At 43.5% G+C, this 19,295-nt stretch overlaps 2 protein-coding genes across 5 annotated transcripts; both read left to right on the forward strand.

The window, feature by feature from the left end:
• The first annotated feature begins 157 nt into the window (after positions 1-157).
• thrap3b (thyroid hormone receptor associated protein 3b) lies at positions 158-13,434 on the forward strand. 4 transcript variants are annotated; one of them, XM_053447240.1, is made up of 11 exons: positions 158-1,575; positions 6,107-6,261; positions 6,713-7,516; positions 8,177-8,776; positions 9,105-9,298; positions 9,443-9,554; positions 9,679-9,754; positions 10,392-10,552; positions 10,656-10,887; positions 11,300-11,511; positions 11,757-13,434. In XM_053447240.1, the coding sequence occupies exons 2-11, from the start codon at positions 6,140-6,142 to the stop codon at positions 11,926-11,928; spliced, it is 2,685 nt and encodes an 894-aa protein (XP_053303215.1). In that variant the 5' UTR covers positions 158-1,575; positions 6,107-6,139; the 3' UTR covers positions 11,929-13,434. The 4 variants fall into 4 exon arrangements, with proteins under 4 accessions (XP_053303215.1, XP_053303214.1, XP_053303216.1 ...); XM_053447239.1 differs by having other exon boundaries at positions 159-1,575; positions 11,300-11,449; XM_053447241.1 differs by having other exon boundaries at positions 159-1,575; positions 9,132-9,298; positions 11,300-11,449.
• Positions 13,435-17,581: 4,147 nt separating this feature from the next.
• Positions 17,582-18,383, forward strand: LOC128461430 (uncharacterized). Its single transcript, XM_053446355.1, has 2 exons — positions 17,582-17,696; positions 17,805-18,383. Exon 2 carries the CDS (start codon positions 17,835-17,837, stop codon positions 18,381-18,383), a length of 549 nt encoding a protein of 182 aa, XP_053302330.1. The 5' UTR covers positions 17,582-17,696; positions 17,805-17,834.
• The last annotated feature ends 912 nt before the right edge of the window (positions 18,384-19,295 follow it).

Here is a 19,295-nt window from a genome sequence, read left to right on the forward strand (position 1 = left end):
AGCAGGATCTGACTGGTTCCCAGTGACTCTCAGCCTGCAGTGTTTGTTCTCCTGCGGCTCTGAGTTGCACCGGGAAGAGACTCTGAGCTGAAATCTGGCCAAAGGATCAAAGTGCGTGCGTGGGATTTCAGGTCCACTTGCTATGATGCCACTCTAGCGATCAAATATTAGAGGCTTTGTGGTCGCTCTTGTCTTCACCTCGGCTCTTGGCAACTTTGCCCTCAAACAGAAATCTCACGGCTGCAGCAGCCAATCAGCTTCGGCCACAGAGCATCTGCCACGGGGACGAGAGGATATCAAATGTCCAACCCAATACACAGGAGCTTGTTTCACTGGGACCACGCTGCCATTTGGTACAGAGACGTGATCCTGGACCTGTTGTTTGTATCTGTTTACTTTGGTCTGGGTGGTGATTGTATAAATAGAGAGGTTAGTCACCATATGATACAGAGAGAGTCTCATCATCAGTTCACATTAAGAAGAATCTGAATCAACCTGCTTCTCTGTCTGAGTAGAAATACACTATTATGTTCCATTGTTTACCAAATAGCTCAGATGTGTACATGACAACGTGACTCAGGTTCCATTACATTCAGATTCAGATGGTTTGTATCGTGTGAAAGACTGAACTTCATCTTTCCTAGTTTTTAATTTAACACTGGCATCAAGAGTTTTAGGATCTGGACTGAAGAGCAGGGGTTTTAAATTTCAGATTTATGTTAGATCAGGTACCTTAACACGTTTATAAATAAAGATTAAACTGATGTGATGAAACCTGTGGCCCAGCGGGAACCTGATTGAAGTGTTTTTAAGCGTATAGAATGAGCAGCTTGACAAGAAGCTAATCAACACAATCTCATTTCAATAAAGGACGGGAAATGATGACACACAAAAATCTCAAATCAAAGATAAAATAGTACAACGTCATTTAAAGGTAATTCCTAAAGAAAAGGATAAATAAAAGTGCTGTGACAACAAAAAACAATCAAGAACCTGGTGGTTTAATGCCCTGTGCTAGGAAGGTCCTGACCTCTCATGTAAAGGGCCTTGAGAAAATTTATATTATGATTTGGGGCTATACAAATCAAATAGAATTGAATGAAGCAGCTCAACAGAAGAGCTTCAGTGAGTCTGAAGGGGCTGAACTCGAAGTGCAGCAACACTTTGTGCTTCATCCAAAAACAACAGTATTCACATGTCAGAACAGATGTCGTGTCGCTGAGTGATTGAACCCGACAGTTCCCGTCATGGCCGGATGATAATGAGCTTTTTAATCTTTGCTCTGTCTCATCACACACACACTGTACACGTACATTACACTCTCCGCTAACCGGCCTGGAGGCTTATTACAAATATTCTTTCAAACCGCTCTCTTCAAACAGCATCATTGAAAACGCCTCCAGAGAAGAGAACTATTTATAAGTCAGATGTGATCTCCTGAGTGTTTGTCAGACAGCTGGTTGCAGGAGGCTGTGCACGTTCTCATCACCTTTCACCGAAGTTTCCCTCCGCACGAGGTTGTAGGAACCATCTCGCTCTCTCTGCGTCCACGACCTTTCCCCTCTGCCCTGACAGGTGAGACATTTTATTTTCACACACAAATGCTTAATGTGTTTATTGTGCTATCATATTTTTTACATTGATGCCATAGAGCACAGCGGAATTCTCACTTTTCTCCGAGGAAGTAGACATTGAAATTTGAGTTGTGGATGTCAGTGATTTTTACTTTAGTTTATTTCTTTAGTTTAGTTCATTTCATACAGCAACAAAATGCACGAGTGAAAAGTTGGGGTGTGGAAGACACCAGTAATGACTTATTTATATGAAAACCAGAACCTAAATATATAAAAAATGTAAATACAAAACAAAGAAAAATCTAAATTGTTTTTTCAGTCTTAAATAATATGATACAACAGTCTCAATATATACAAATATTACATTGAGGTTGTATTTTTTGCTGTTTATATTGTTGCTTGTTTGCTCTATTTTAAAAGATGACCCAAATGCTCCACACGTTTCATGTTGCAGTGGGGGGGGGGGGGGGGGAGACACATCCCTTGAGTGTTACTGACTTTATTCTCACTTTAATCTCATGACCTCACTGGTCCAAGTTGTCCTCTGCCCCTTGGAACCCAAACCTCCAGTGAGACCATAAACAGCTCGTAACCACAAGAGACAGACAAAGAGCCGTGTGTGTGTCCACATTGTGTCCAAAGGAGAGATTTGTCTGGGTTAATTTTAACTCATCCGGGTGTCCAGCACCTGTGCTGCAAAGGAAAATGACAGTGGTAGTCGAAGGTCAACGAGGGGGGGCTCGATCGCTGCGTGCCAGGCTGAGTTGTAAGAATTTAAACCAGGTCTCTTGTGCTGGCTGTGGACTGTGTGAGATTCTATCAGGACAGACTTTTGGGTTTGAGGCTCGGCTGCAGCTCCTCAGTCTTTAACACGTTGGGTAATAGCAGAAAAAGTAAAGGGACAAACATCACAGAGCAGATTAATATAAAAGTTATATAAAAGGTCTTTGAGGTATAGATTAAATATTTGTTTCCTCTCATATGTCTGATAGAAAACACATGAGTGAGATGTCATGGAATATGACTTTAATAACTATCTTTGTGTGCTGGTGTTTGGTTAGTGAGCGGCTGGATCAGTCTCTGGAACAGGAGGCATTATGTGGCTCAGGCTGATCAAAATAGTGCCAAGTAAAGATGCCAACTTAAAGCTGAGCTACAGGACAGTTGTGTGTTTGGGTGGGTTCCAGCTTTTTCCACTACAGGGTGTGTAAACAAAGTTAGAAGTTTTTGCAGGAGATCGGGAAAATTACAAATTTTTAAGATAAGATAAGATACACTTATTGTCCCACACACATGCACACACACACGACATGCAAGGGGGGGGATTCGTTTTCTGCTATGACCCATCTGGTGTACACACAGAGCAGTGGGCAGCCATGCACGGAGCCCTGGGGAGCAGGTGTTAGGGGAGTAAGGTGACTTGCTCTGGGTCACTTAGACAGTGGGGTGGGGTAGGCACTTTGACAGTGTGGAACAGATCCAGGTACTACTACTACTACTACTACTATTACTAATACTAAACAACAACAAAAATCATCCGAATTATAATAATAATAATGATAATAATAAAGTACTAGTGTTTGTTTTCATATCAAGATTCTTAATTCTTACAAAATGCAACAGAAATAAGAAATTCAGCTCTAGATAGTGACAACTACCGCAACTGTAATAATACTACAACTACTACTACTACTTATAATAATAATAATGTAATGATAAGAATAACAATGATAGAACTATTAATAATAAATACAAATCTCTAAATAGTGAGAAGCAGCACCACTGTAAACAACATATCCAGATCTCGCAGAATCTCGTGGAGTCTCGCGTGGTTTGGCCGCAGCGACAGAAGATGGATAGCATCGTGAGTAAATCGATCGGTAGCTGCCGTTAAATCCGGAGAAAAGCCTCGTTCCGCCCGATCCACGTCCACAGCCGCTCGCTCCCCGGAGGATCCAGCCGGAGGGGACACGCTGGACCGGACGCACCGTCTCTTACGGGGGGGGATAATCGGTCTGTATGTGCCCCGCACGTCGGTTAACAAGCCGCGGCTAACAAGCTAGGTGGCTAACATCCGTCGGTGGGTGAAACCAGGAAGGAGTTTCTGCGGACGAGCAGCGCACGGAGCCCGGCCTCAGGTTGCTCTTCTCCCGTGGACACTTATCGGTTCAAAAACAACCCCCATCCACATCCAGGCGGCTGCATCCCGGGAGAAAGGTAACTGCTGCCCGGCCTCATGTTCGTGGATCGGCCCGGAAGTTGGTTGAAGGTGGTGAAATGTGAATTGAATAACATGATCGATCAGGTTCGATCAGGACGGTTTGGACCTCGTCGCTGCTGCTGATCTGATATTCTAGTTAAATGGCTCCTTTTAATTAACCTTCATTTATCCAGTTCGTGTCCCTGCAGCACCTGTCCTCCGAACCGCTTAGTTCTAAACGGGTTTACGAGAAGACAACAGACAGAACTGACCATTGAACCCAGCGTGGTCTGCGAACTGTTTCCTGATCAAAACACATCAGTGGGACGATTAATCGATTAGTTGAACCTATAACTTGAGTTTGATCATCAATTGTTTGATTCATCAACAAAAGATTTACCTGTGACTTGAGTGTGACTATTAATCAATTAGTTGCTGATCAGAAAATGAATCTGTGACTTGAGTTTGACGTGTAAACGATTAATCGATCATCATTAACCTGAGAATTGAGTTTAATTGATTTATTAACTGATCTTTGGAAAATAAACATCTCACGTTGACGAAACGTCTGAAAAATTAACCAGCAGCTATTTTGAAAACCAGTCTGTAGTTAAATCTGTGTCTTTGCTGGTAACTCAGATGCACCAGGTCTCTTCCGGTAACATGTAACCTTATTTTCCCTCTGAGCAAATGGTTATAAATGGTGATGATTAACAAAATCAGCCCAATAAACAAACCAAAAAAACAAACTGAACGTTGGACCCGCTGTGACTTGTGATAGTGAAGTGTTGTTGTTTACCGTTAAGGCCACCGAATTCAACCGGTTTCATATCTAACGAGCCAACCAGACTAAAGTGGACTTGTCTTTGACTTAAATGTCTTTAACTGTTTCCTGCTGGGAACTTCTCTGTGTCTCAGAAGTCACGCAAAGTTATTTCCTTCCATCTTTACACCTTCTTTGTGTTTGGTTGTGCTAAGCATGCAAACCCATTTCGGTCATCGGCACTTAAAAACCAGCAGATCTCCCCTTTCAGCCAAAACCAGTTCTGCAACCATAACTTCACTGCCCGTGCACAGACAACATCTGAACTTTGCCTCCGAGCGTCTCTCCGCCAATTTTATGGGGAAACCTCAACTGAAATTCTTGCTTAATCCAGCTGCTAAACAAACCAACAAACAGTCCGGGGCCAAATGAAACCCTCACTCCAGGGACACCTCCGAATGTAACACGGGTTCTTCTTTTCTTTATTGTGTGTCTTGGAAATTTGAGTTTCAGGGAAGGAGCGAAAAGGGAGCAACCATTGTTTAGCCAACAGCTACTGTATTATCCCCTCATACGTGGAATAGTTTCAGGCATTCTCCAACACGCACTCAAACAGCCCTGCTATGCATGTGAATGGCTCCAGGGGATGAAAATGCAAATACGTCAGACTTTAAATCAACCGCAGATGAGTTGATAACCAGCAGCAGAGGCTCTTTGTCACCTCCTGGTTTACATCCTTGTTGCATAAGTTAAATCATTCTCGCACTAAACCAAGCTCCAGCGTGTTAGAGAGTTATCTCAGATGCAGAGCAAACAAGAGAGTCATCTGAATTTAGTTGGGTGAGGTTGTAAAAAACATCTCAACATCTTGTTCTCTTGTGCAGGCAGAGTTATAACATAGTTGGATACTTAATTAATCCGCTTGGGTAAATTCCAGTTATCCAGGAGCTCACCCACAAACCAACCATACTCCAACAATAAACATTATTACGCTAAAAACCTTGAACTTGCCTCAGTTTTACTTTTAGAAACCAACAACATAGAATACTATCATGCAGAGTACTTGTGTAAATACTTTCTGATTCTGAAACGGTCTGTAGTTGGTCAGGTCCATGTATTTGGAGGTACTTCAGTATTCAGGTATAGTTTCTGATGTTGGGATCCTCCCTCTTCAGCCTGAACATCTCGTCTGCACAGATTCTCTCCTCCACCGGTCTCACGTTGCCTCCGTCTCATGTGCACATGTTTGAAGCTGAGCTGTGTGTAATCACCACCTTGGTTTTGATTTATTTATTTCTGTCTGACAGTTGAAGGTCATGTGAGGCTTTAGGTATTGCTGCAGTATTCAGGTGTAGCGTGTGATGTCTTGGTGACGAGGTGACACGTTCATGCTCCAGTCCCGACCTGTCAGCTGGTCTGAACATGTGTGGCTCGTCAAATCCGGACTCATGTGAAGGATTTGTTTGAAATGCATCTGATGTTTTAACACAACACTGTAACTTTGTCTGCGTGTAATAATACCTCATAAGTTAAAAAAGCTAATTTACCTTTTTTTTAAATGTTTTTCAGGAGACGAATATTTAAGTTGACCTGAGTGCAAAGATGTCGAAGGCTCCAGACGCTCGCGCTCAGTCCCGCTCCAGATCCAAGTCCAGATCCAGATCCTACTCCAGGTCTCGCTCCAGGAGCCACTCCCGCTCAAGATCCAGGAAACGTCGCTACAGGTAAATCCAGTGATCAGTTTTTACAGCAGAGCAATTCGGTTTAGTGGAATTTTCTTTGAATACGTTCAGCAGGTCCTGACAGATCTTTAATTATATGGTTTATGATTATAGAGCAGCTACTCTAACTCTGCAGAGCAGCTAGAACCCATTGAACCGTTTAATAAATATTAAGCAAATATTTAGTTTGGCGTTTTTCTTTGTTCGATACACGAGAGCTGGTACCCGTGTGAGTCATATTACATTAAACAAATGAATGTTAGCACGAGTCTTGCATTTGTTTGCCATTGACCACAAGTCAATTCATTTAGAGTCTTTATTCTAGAGCCTGACTCAAAGGGATTTCTGCTGTTGGTATAAGGGGTGAAACCAACAATCATTCAGATCAAATGTTTTCCTGACATTGTTTTTTCTCTTGTGACTTTCCCCTTCTCTCTCTCTCTCTCTCGTGTAGCTCCAGGTCTCGGTCCCGCTCTCGTTCTCACACTCCCTCCTACAGAAACTATCCTAGCAGGGACTATCAGAACAACAGAGGCGGCTTCAGAGGCTACAACCGCGGCTACAGGCGGCCGTTCCACTACAGACCCAGAAACCGCGGCTACTACAATCGTGGTCACTACCAGAACCGAGGAGGCGGTGGCTACAACCATAAATCCAACTGGCAGGGTGGTGGTGGTGGTGGTGGAGGCGGCGGCGGAGGCTGGCACGAGCGCCACCACGACCAGGACCACCACTCGCACAGTCCCAGGAGGGGGCGCTCCCGCTCCCGCACACCCAAGAAGCGCTCTGGCAGCCGGAGCCGCTCTCACTACTCCGAGCGCTCGTCGTCGGGGAAATCTCAGCGCTCCAGGCACTCTAGTGAATCCTCTCGGTCCAGGTCCTCCAGCCCGCGCCATCGCAGCGGCAAGAGCAAGCGTGGCCCCAAGGAAGCCAAAGACAAGCCCGCAGAAAGTCCTCCAGAGAAACCAGGTCACGCCGCGGATGGCAGCGCTATCGAGAAGGCATCCGGGGGGAAATGGATCGACTATGACACCAGCCCCAAACGTGCTAACCTGAAGAAGGAGGACGCTCTCAGTGGCTCTGAGACGAAGGGACCCAGCAGCAGTGGTCCTCTGTGGAAAACCATCGGGGGCGAGACCCCTCCCCCCAAGAGCCCCAGCAAGTCCGAACAAACCGCCTCCTTCGGCGGCTTCGGGTTCTTCTCGAATGAAGAAGTCAAATCTGGAGATAAGACTGTGATCTCTGCTGCCTTCAAAAAGTACGTCTAGTATTTGTTTCTTTACGGGGTTTTTTCTCTCAATCTTATCACATTGTTTTATTTTTTAATCTTCCTCAAAAACTATGAATGTTGTTTTTCTTTCAAACACGTTTAGCCTTTGACAAAGATCCTTGGACGATTACAGGTTAAAATGGAATGAAACGTAGGACTCTGGATTTTAAGTCCATTCAAAATGTAGCCGGCTATTTTCTGTGCACTCAGAGGAAGTTATATGAAAATTCCACGTTCTTAAGACGATGACGGTTAAAGTGAGTATAAATATTGCAATGTGAGTCCTGGTCAGTACTGTTTACATGAGGTTTGGGCATTTTTCATACAGGATAAAGACCAGGGTTAGATGAGAACATTGATTCCTCTCTTATCTGTTTAACAATAAGTTCCTGAGTAGTTAGCTTAGCATAAAAACAGGCCACAGGGATTCTGATACACTGGCTCTGTCCAAAGGTAACACATCGCCCCTACCACAAGGAGGCGCTATCTGCTCAGTTTTATTTTCTCCTGAACAGATGCATCTCTGCCAGTGATGCAGTGATTCTTGGTTAATGACTGAAGATGAAGTGTTGACTGGTGTGAGGCCAATGTTCTTGTGATAGATACCAAGAAAACAATGAGTCAATGAAATTTTCTTCTCTCTTTCAGGTTCTTGAATGAGAATAAAAACAAACAGGCCGCTGAAAAGGAGAACGGTCGTGAGAAGGAGCAGAGCAGTGAAGACAGAGACCTGGAGAAAGGAAACAAGCCCGGAGACCTCTTCAGCATGTCCTCCTCTTTCGCCAAGGAGGAAAAGACACGTCCCTTCTTTGATGCTGGAGAAGAGGAGTTCCTCAAGTCTCACGGCCTGAAGGACCACGACATTGACGAGGACGGCGACAACAAACCATCCCTGACGGCTCGCGACATTTTCGGGAAGTGGGGGGACGAGCCGGTCTACACGACGTCCTACCCGTCCGTCAAGGAGAAAACCCGCAGGGACGAAGAAGAGCTTGAGCCCGTCGATCACATGGAGGAGGATATGTACCGGAGCCGCAAGCACAGCTCGAAGAAGGAGGAGAAGTCCAAGAAGAAGGAGAAGAAGGAGAAGCCCCGGAGGAGTCCGTCCCCTGCCACGTCGATGTCTCGAGAGAAAGAGCGCCCCCTCTTTCCTGGAGCGTTCCCTCCTCGTGAGGACTCTCCTGTACGTCTGTCATGTTCCAGGGAGGAGTTTGAGCTCAAATTCGGTTCTTCAGATGAGCTGCCCAGGTACGTGTGGTAACTCACACCTGTAAAGAACTGTCCCTGTATTGACCCAAATATATGACAGCTCATTTTTTTTTATATATAAGCCATAGAACATGTGATATGTCAAGTATGAAAAAGTAAGACAATGCAGATAGAAGCAAGAGGCTGGATACAGTGAAGGAACCTTTGGCCCCGTCAGTTCATGTTAACTCAGTTCAGTCAGAAGATCTAATGAGGTGCTCACGTTGTCCTCTTCTCCACGTATCTCATAAAACCTCCTCGTCCTGCATGAGGGTCAACTCTGTCCATGTTTGTCACATTAAACCTTGGCTCATGTTTCTCTCAACAGTGTTCCTCACTCCTTCTGTTCTCTCAGCTCCTCCTCGTCTAAAGATCGTCTCGTGCCCCGGGATCTGCTGAATGTCTCCAAGAAGGATCCGGAGTTTCGTTCCACCTTCCAGCACATTCAGGCCGCCCAGCTCCGCCGCAGCCCCTCAGAGCTGTTTGCTCAGCACATAGTCTCAATCGTGCACTATATCAAAGGTACAGTATACGTGCCGGTTTGGGTAAAAAGACCAGACAGCAGGTGTTTGGGCCGTTGTCGATATTGTTTCCTCCTTCATGTTCGTGGTACTCGTCTCTCCTGTGTTTTGTGGAATGATGGATTTCTCTGTTGTGAACTTGCAGCTCAACACTTCCACTCGTCAGACATGACTTTGAGTGAGCGGTTTGCCATGTACCAAAGAAAAGCTGCAGAGGTAGAAATGATGAAGCCAAGAAAGAGCCCAGAAATCCACAGGTATCGAAACAACATTCAGCAGATTTATTAAAACAAAGCATTTCCATTGTGCAGTATTCTGTGTCTGATGATCTCTGACTGACATGAAGCGGTTTCCCCCCTCCCCCCTCCCTCCCTCCATCAGGAGAATCGATGTTTCCCCCAGTGCCTTTAAGAGGCACTCTCACCTGTTTGAGGATATGGAGGAGGCGAGCTACAAGGTGACGCGCCCTTTTGAAATGTGACGTATTTGGAACAAGCAAACTTGAGACGACAGTGTTCAGCTTTGTGCTTTTCTTTCAAAGGATGCATATTTCTAAATCAAAAGAGCCCAATTGTGTTTTGTAAGTGCCGAGCAAGCCCCCCCAGCCTATGAGATATGGTTATTGATTGGGTATATACGAACCCAAGAAAAGGCTAAAAGGAAGTGAATTAACATCCTGAGTCCGAGCCTCTCAAGGGACGATTATCTGTGCCTTTACCTTGTAAGTATTTTTCCTGAAAAGAAAAACCTCAAGCCACAAAACTACTGTGAATTTTAATTTATTTGAATATGCTACGTGCATGCAGCTGGTAACCACAAATACTTATTTAGATATATCTGTTTCGTACATTACTGCATTTGTGAATATAGTATTTTAAACCTAGTAATTTAATGTAATGTGTCATTTATATCACGAATATTCACATTTTGGTTTCACCACTAGAGGGAACACTACATTTAAACTTGTGTGCTGTAGATTTTTAGGTTTGTCAAGTTAAGTGAATCTGAGAATATGTTCGTTTGATTGCTCAATACATAAATTTCCCATTTGAAACGGCCGGTTCAGTGGTAAATTAACAAATGTCTTTCTGCAGGATCCGACTAAAAAGTTCAAAGGTGATGTGATGGACCTGCGGCTGGATATTGAAAGACGCAAGAAGTTTGCGGTGAAAGGAGCCAGGAGCCCCGGAGACTCCCGAGGGCCCAGCAGAGAAAAGTCCTCTGAGAAATCTGGGAAACACCACAAAAAGTCCAAGTATGTTCCATCGATGGTGTCGGTTTCTTGGACGTTAGAAGGAGCGCTACTGCAGCTACAGGGATTATAACTGGAGAATATTAATAATGTATTTATTTCACAGGAAGGGAAAGAAGAAGCGTGATCGCTCCCCGTCCTCCTCTTCCTCCTCGTCCTCTCCGTCCCCTTACCCTTCACATTTCAGAGGTAAACCCTACATGGGCGAGGGGATGGAGCAGTCGGAGGAGGGCTACCCTCACCCACGTTATCCCCCAAGAGACTGCGGGGGACCTGGGGAAAGAGGCCCCCGGGAATACGAGGGCCACCCCCCCGAGAGAGGCCGAGGTCGTGGATTTGTAAGTTTGAAATAGTTTTTCTCTGAGTTGCTGACAATCTTGCAATTCTCTGTCCTAACCTCATCACTTTAGACTTCTCTGCTCTGTTCCTTCCTCCTAATGCTAAGGAACATAATGTGGATGATGATGATGATGATGATGATGATGACTCTATCATAAATATTCCATGCATTACCTGATTTTAATGGAGGTAACGTAGTGAAATCAGTGGAGCTTCAGCCCATCACTAAACCAATGCCTGATTTCCATCGGTGTGGACTGTGTGTCTGTCCCTCTCGTCCTCTCTGGTTTCTCTGTTTCTTAATCCGACTTAAACCAGTTTGATCAGAAATTCTCATTTTACTGTAGAACGTGTGTTTGTCTCTTGTCTGCAAATTCAACCCCCCCCCCCCCCTGTTGTTTTTGATTCCAGTTCCCCAGAGTGAGAGGACGAGGTTGGAACAGGGGAAACTATCCCGGCAACAACGGCAATGTAAATCCTGCTAATATGAATCCTGCAGTGCGCCCCCCCGAGGAGGAGTGGGACCCTGAGTATACGCCCAAGAGCAGGAAGTATTACCTGGTGAGCACCTGCAGCAAACGAGACATGAAGACGCCACCTACAGGTTTAGAAAATAACCACTGGTATTTCTCTCTTTATTTTAATTTACCCATTAAATGAGAATAAAGATAATTAATACTTCTACATGTTAATTTACAAACTGGGATGTAAACATTAAAATGATAATTTATTCCCCCTCTGTGTCCAGAATAAAGATAATTAATACTTCTACATGTTAATTTAAAAAACTGGGATGTAAACATTAAAATGATCATTTATTCCCCCTCTGTGTCCTTGTCCTGTTAACGTGGCCTCGTCTTCCTTCCAGCACGATGACAGAGACGGAGAGAAAACCTGGATCGATAACCGCGGGAGGGGGCGGGGCTCCTTCCCGGCTCGCCGCGGCCGCTTCGTCTACCGGAAGGGAGGCAGCAGCCCGAAGTGGACGCACGACATGTTCCAGGGAGGAGAGGAGCGGGACATGGGAGACGACTGCGTAGAAGTGGACCACAAAGACCTGAAGGGCGGTGGCGGGGGTGGTGGCGGTGGTGGGGGCGAGGGCCCCCCCGGCCTGAAGCAGTGACCTGCTCCGCTCCCTCCTCCCACTTTTATCACCGTGTCAGAGTCGTGGTGACGGGGTTGTTCTTTCTTTGTTTCTCCCCTCCAAGTCATCTCATGGTTTAACGGTTAAAATGTGTTTTTTAGTTTGAGTGAAACCTTGTTACTGACTTGAAACGGAAAGCAGTGCTCTGTTTGCGCGGCTGTTTCCAGACATGAACCAGACCCAATGTTTTCCGGACATCTTCCAGGAGAGTTTGCCTTTTGTGAGATCGTCTGGTGAAGTGAGAAGGAAATGTTCAGAGCAACCGACTCGGACATTTGTGGTCTCTCCGTGAACTCCGAGGAAAATGTCCGGACTTCATTGTGCGTCTGAAAACAGCTTCTGTAAAGATGAGTGTGTGTTTCTTCTTCTTTTTCTTTTTTTTTTTTACGTGACAGTGAGTTTAATCGGTTTCCTTTTGCTGCTGTGTCTTTGTAACAGAGCGATTTACCGAGGCCACCGAGTTTAAATAAGAAAGGAGTTTTGTGCCTTAGAATAAAAAAATACTGTGCTCATGTGATCTGTTTAAAAGGTACAGGAAGGCATTCTGGTTGTTTTTGTTTTTCTTCCTTTGGGGCCCGTGATAAATCTTTGCCGTGGCTTCATGATGTGTTTTGATTCGTTCCCGCTCCATGGGACCAATCAGTGGCGGGAACCTGACCCGTGATTCATCATCGACACACGATCACACAACGTGACCGTTTCTCTGTTAAACCCCCGGACCGTTGATGTTAGTCACTGTTCTCTGAGCTGTTTCACTTCACCTTGATTCCCCTCATTAGGAGGTGAAGACATTTTATATGTGTTATACATTATATTCTCATCGATTTGTGATTTCAGTAAAAAAACAAAACAACTAATACATTTAAAAGAATTGGCACAAAAAAGAAAATCTCCTGATTTGCTGTAGACACGTTAGGTTTTCCTGCCTCTGTGATATCAATGTAGGTGAGTGGCTACGTTTGTTTAGACTTTTAATAAAAAAGAAATAGTACGTGTATAGAATTATACGACATAAGTTATTCTTATCGTAACGTCTGAGGGAGGAAAAACCACATTCTTTAAAATACCAACTGCATCGAGTCGCTCGTAACAAAGACCTGCAGTGGAAACTTTGTGCTGAACCTGAATACGTGAAGAGAAACCTGAAAATCTGTGACACGACATTTTTTCAAGTAGCAAAAATACAAACCTGTTCATTTGAAGCATCGACAGGAGCTAGAAGTACTTTTTGTGGATCCCACTTCGTCGTCTCACTTTTGACTGTACATAGTGCATGTACTAAACACAACTGTAGGACTGTTCCATTTGTTTTTTTTTTGTTTAATCAAAAGTTCAAGACTTTTTTTACTGTTCTCAAGAGCTTTGAATTACTTGTCTAATAAATTCTTTGATTCAGGGCAAATCAGAAGTGTGGTTCTTGAGATTCCATAAAATAAAACCACTTAAAAAAACATGACGTTTAATTTCTTACAACCTTGGTGCAAATCTGTTCTGTAATTTCTGTGTATTCCTGCTGCAAAAACAAAGCTAATAGTATAATAGCTAATAATTTTTTTTAAGTTTCACTCAAACTTGATCTGCACAAGTTGAGGTTAAGAAAAAAAAAAAATGTTCTGCCATTATATCACTTATCCTTTAGGGTCACAGGGAACTGGATCTGATTATATTTTATTTTTGTCTTCTGTCTGATCACTGTAGCTTCATATTTACCTACAAATATTCTCTTCTAATGCTCTAAACCAAAATTGACCATAGGGATTCGTCAACCTGTAGAATTGTCTGTAGCACCCTCACAATTTATGTTTCTTAAAATCAATGTGTCTTCTGAGCTGTAGGAGAAGAATAAGTCAGGGTTAAAAGACATGAGGATCATTCAGACACAAACCAGGACGTGAGTGTCTCACTTGGTCTGAGTTCACTCTTTCTCTCTGTGATGTGCAGCTGTAGCATAATCAGCCTTTTCATGCACGGACGAGGAAAAACTCAGTCTCCTGGGACGTCGCTGGGTTTTTACGCTGCATTGGTAAAATCTACAGTGGAGCTGAGGTGAAAGACTCTTTCATGGCCACAGACGTGTCTTTACCAGGGAGAGTGTGGAGGTGGAGCTAGAGAGAGGCACAGGTTCATGTAGATCAGGGGTCTTCAACGTTTTTCAGGCCAAGGACCCCCAAACTGGTGGAGAGATGGAGCAGGGACCCCCTACTATATATATTGTATAAAATTGTTTTTTATATTAAACTTGGCCTAGTGCCATATATAAAAATAGCTACCCTGTCATTGAGCATTCAATACTAAGCCAGTCAAATATTACACGGGTGCATATGTTCATGTTTTTAATTTAAACATGTGCACGATACAGGGTGGCCATGCCACTGCCATTTATAAACATCCATCTTGCATACAACACTGAGCTATTAAAGTAATTCACAGATTCATGTTTTTATTTTAAACATACATGCAGAAGAGACAGTGAATCCTCAAACCATCTGTGGATGCCACACATACTCCCACATCAGTGAGATGTCGTACCCTGATGGGTAGCACACAACTTATCTAACCTTGGACTGATGGAGGTTGTCAGGCAGAGGGTCAAATCAGCCTCTCAATATGTCGGATGCATGTTAATGTGTATTTAAACACATTTAAATTTGGGAAAAAAGTTGGTTAGAAAATAAATAAAAAATTATAAAAAATATAAAAAATTGAATAATCAACCAAACATTTCACGACCCCCCCCGCGGACCCCCTGTTGAAGACCTCTGCTTTATACTATTTAATGTAAAGACAACTTACAGATGTTTGGTATCAGAATACCTTTGTAAGTTGTTCACCTCTAAACTGAACAGATCTAGTTACATTTACCTTAGAAGACACTATTTAAATCATCGGGAAGCAGAAGTCAGTCCAAACAGAGATTTTATTGAAGCTTTCAAAGAAATGTCATATTTAAGTGCATTTAATTATTCTACATTAAAAGCTGTTTCAAAAAGGCACAAGGATGAGTATCTCTGATTTGATAGTAAAGTTGTTGCTTGGTATTTATAATTAAAGCTTCTTCATCCCCTGTTTGTCAGTATTTTATTTAATTCTTAACTTTTTTACTGTATTTTTTTCTTTCACTCTTCTCTTCATGATGACATCTAACCCATCACATTCCTCTAATTACTTCTTAAGCTACAAACTAATAATCATTAATACTTAAACAAATCTCCCTCACTGTGTGAAACCGTCGTGCTCCTCCTCCTCACTCCTTCCAGCTGAGACCCACTCACCCACCAGCAGCCCTCCGTTAGAGGCCCCGTTGATGGCGATGCGACTGGCGCTGGTGAACTTCTCCTGGATCAGATACTCTGCTGCCCACTGGAAGTCGTCGAAGCAGTTCTGTTTGTTCACTAAACTTCCAGCTACAAACACACAGGAAAACACAACCTGGAGTTAAATGATCACATTTAAGGATTTCTACAGATGAGATAAGATAAAACTTTAAAGATAACCTGTAAAAAAAAACCTGAAATGCTCGACTTGAGGCCAGGGAACAGATTTGATGAGTTATTGATAAACAGCTAAATCCCACCAACGTTTTTTCAAATTCTTTTATTATATTTTAAATCATTTTGTTTTTACTCCTCTCTTCTGTAAGATTTGTGCTGTAATGTTGTCAAGTTGCTTTTAATTGTTTCCTAATGTTTGACTTCAATTTTTTAATTGTAAAGAACCTTGAAACTGTGTTTTAATGTGTTTGTTATTCTTATAATAAACAGAATCTTATTATAATTCGTATTCTTATTATAAAAAGTACCAGACACTTTAGAGGAAATGTGTGGAGGTGACTCGGAGACTAATATCTTTTATAATCAAATAATTTTTTCGGGTTTCAGCTTCTTTTGTGTTTGGATTTGATGCTTTTCTTTGTCGTGTATGAAAATAAACTGTTGTACAAACAAAAAACAGACATTTGAAGATGTTATCTTGACCTCTGGGTCTTTTTATTTACTATTTCACTGTAAAGTTATTATTTATTTCTTGCATTTTGTAGACAAGATGATTCAGGAAATGTACAGATTAATTAACTGCATCCCTGGTGTCCTGTATCTGGATTCAGATCATCTGATGGATCAAACATACTTGTTATTATAATATTACATATGCTTTATTTAAGTGTTGTTATTTGTGTTACTTTTTCATGCACCACATGTATGTCAGTCCAGGTCACATGACAACCACCAGTTTTTCACAGTTATGAAATAGTTCAAAGCCAATTTACTCTTCAAAGCTTTTTAGGCAAACATTGAAGCTTTGAAACTTTGAACCTGTGAAGCTGAGTGGAGTTGAGGAACAGATCAAAGCCAAATATCTCCTATATAAGGAGCCACATCTCTGAGTGGAGCCACCGTCAGGACAAGTGCGATTCAACGAGAGACACACGAGATACATCTCACCTGTGACTTCCAATCACCGCCACTGACGACACCGACAGAAGAAAGCAGATACGCAAGAAATCGCTCTTCAAACCCTTCGTACAACTTGGACCCACTGCAGCACCTGCTAAGCAACATGCAGAGGATCATCATCTCAACAGACATGGCCGAGGAACAAGAGTGCACCAGCAGCAGTACTCTGCAGGACCCCAGCCCAACCCTCCTGGTTCAGACGCTGGAGGCCCTGCAGGAGCTGGATGTTATAAGCCTCACCCTGATTGAGATGATGGAGGAAAGCTTCACCCCGACAGAGAACCTGATGGATAAGAACCCCCGTCAGAGGGAGCTTCTGAAGGAATACTCTGCCCTGAAGGACCCAGAGGCTCAAGACATCTTCCTCCTGAGGGAGCTGATTGCCCAGTTCACTACCATGAAGGAGCTGGTGGATGAACACCCCCATCTGGATAGCTCCGCCCTGAGGGAGCTGAAAGCTGCCATCCCTCAGCTGAAGGAGCAGATGAATGAAAATCCCCTTCTGAGGACACAAGTGGAAGAAAACTTTGCCCTGATGGAGCTGGATGGTGAACACTCCACCCCGAAGGAGCAGACCGCCACCAGCAGCCTCACCTGCGAAACAGAGGGAAAGATGGTGGAGCATATGGAGTCTCCTGCCTCACCTGGGACGCTGGAGGCCCTGCAGGAGCTGGATGATATCAGCCTCACTCTGGTTGAGCTGATGGAGGAAAGCTTCACCCCGACGGAGCTGATAGATAAGAACCCCCGCCAGAGGGAGCTTCTGAACGAATACTCTGCCCTGAAGGACCCAGAGGCTGAATACTTCTTCCTCCTGAAGGAGCTGATTGCTAAGGTCACTGCCATGAAGGAGCTGGTGGATGAACACCCCCATCTGGATAGCTCCGCCCTGAGGGAGCTGAAAGCTGCCATCCCTCAGCTGAAGGAGCAGATGAATGAAAATCCCCTTCTGAGGACACAAGTGGAAGAAAACTTTGCCCTGATGGAGCTGGATGGTGAACACTCCACCCTGAAGGAGCAGACCGCCACCAGCAGCCTCACCTGCGAAACAGAGGGAAAGATGGTGGAGCTGATGGAGTCTCCTGCCTCACCTGGGACGCTGGAGGCCCTGGAGGAGCTGGATGATATCAGCCTCACCCGGAATGAGCTGATAGAGGAAAGCTTCACCCCAACGGAGCTGATTGATGAGAACCCCCGTCAGAGGGAGCTTCAAGTAAGTTCCATCAGCTCATGATTTGAATCTTATGGATCGTAGGTTTGTTTGAGGTATAGACTTTGAAAAAGAAAAAGAGTTAAACTCATATTGTCTCTGTCTTTTCAGGAAGTCCCCTCAGAGAATGACAAGCAGAGCATGAAGAAGGAGAAGAAAAAGCAGGAGATGAAGGTGAAAAGGGAGATGGAGGAGAAGAAGAAGCAGGAGAAGAAGGAGAAACAGGAAAGCAAGAAGATGGAGGAGATGGAGAAGAAAGAAGTGAAGAAGATAGAGAAGGAAAAGAAGGAGATCGAAAAGAAGGAGAAACAGGAAACAAAGAAGAGGGAGGAGATGGAGAGGAAAGAAAGGAAGAAGATAGAGAAGGAAAAGAACGAGATCGAAAAGAAGGAGAAACAGGAAACAAAGAAGAGGGAGGAGATGGAGAGGAAAGAAAGGAAGAAGATAGAGAAGGAAAAGAACGAGATCGAAAAGAAGGAGAAACAGGAAACAAAGAAGAGGGAGGAGATGGAGAGGAAAGAAAGGAAGAAGATAGAGAAGGAAAAGAACGAGATCGAAAAGAGGGAGAAACAGGAAACAAAGAAGAGGGAGAAGATGGAGAGGAAAGAAAGGAAGAAGATAGAGAAGGAAAATAATGAGGAAGAAGGAACAACGACGGGGAAATGGTGGAGCTGTTGCTGCTGCTTCTGACCTGTCAATCATCACATCCCTTACCCCCCCATCCCCCCCTCCACATCGCCCTTCCCTCCCTCCCCCCCACCCCCACACCGCCCTTCCCTCCCTCCCTTTCCCTCTACTCCAGACTGACTTTTCTTACAAATATATTATTGAATAAATAATAAAGATTTTTCATTGAGATGAAGGGTTTTCTCTTTTATTACAGAAGACGGTTGGTCCAACTGATGAAAACATTTATATGTAAAAAATACTCAATAGCTGTATATTATTTATACACATGTTTATTATTTGAACTGAGAGACACTCTTTCTCCACAGCTGCACTTTTCCCAGATTTAATTCTATTATCTTTAGAGAAACTGACGGATCATATATTTACTGAACTCAGGTATATTTACTTTGTTTTCCTGCTCCTGGATCTGCCTTAAAATACACATTTCAATTCACAGTAATTTGATAATTTGTGTATCCGTGGACTGTTTAAACAACAGCTTTACTTCCTGTCGGGTATTTTCAGGGTTTGTTAATCAGTTGTGCAGAATTTCCCGTCAGACTAATCTGACCTTTGACCTTTATCCTTCTGCTGAAGCAGTGATGAAGCTGTGTGTTATTTAGTGCAGCAGCAAATAGTAATCTAGTTTGTATAAATGTGGTTTCACACACAGACAGCTGGACCTTGGTGGTGGTGTGCGCACTAAGGTTTGTTAACTGTTCACAATTTTCTTCTATGGCCTCTGTAAAGATTCATAAGCATCTTGATATCTTTTGTGTTTGCTTTAGCAAGACAACAGACAACCGGCCACACAGAATAAATCCTACTTTATATTAACTTAAACAAACCTCATTAATGATGCTTATTCAATCAATCATCAATAATCAATAATCGATATCATATCTAAGTCTGCAACACGAAGATATTCCCAGA

Source organism: Pleuronectes platessa, chromosome 18 (genome assembly GCF_947347685.1).
Source record: "Pleuronectes platessa chromosome 18, fPlePla1.1, whole genome shotgun sequence".
NCBI lineage: Eukaryota > Metazoa > Chordata > Actinopteri > Pleuronectiformes > Pleuronectidae > Pleuronectes > Pleuronectes platessa.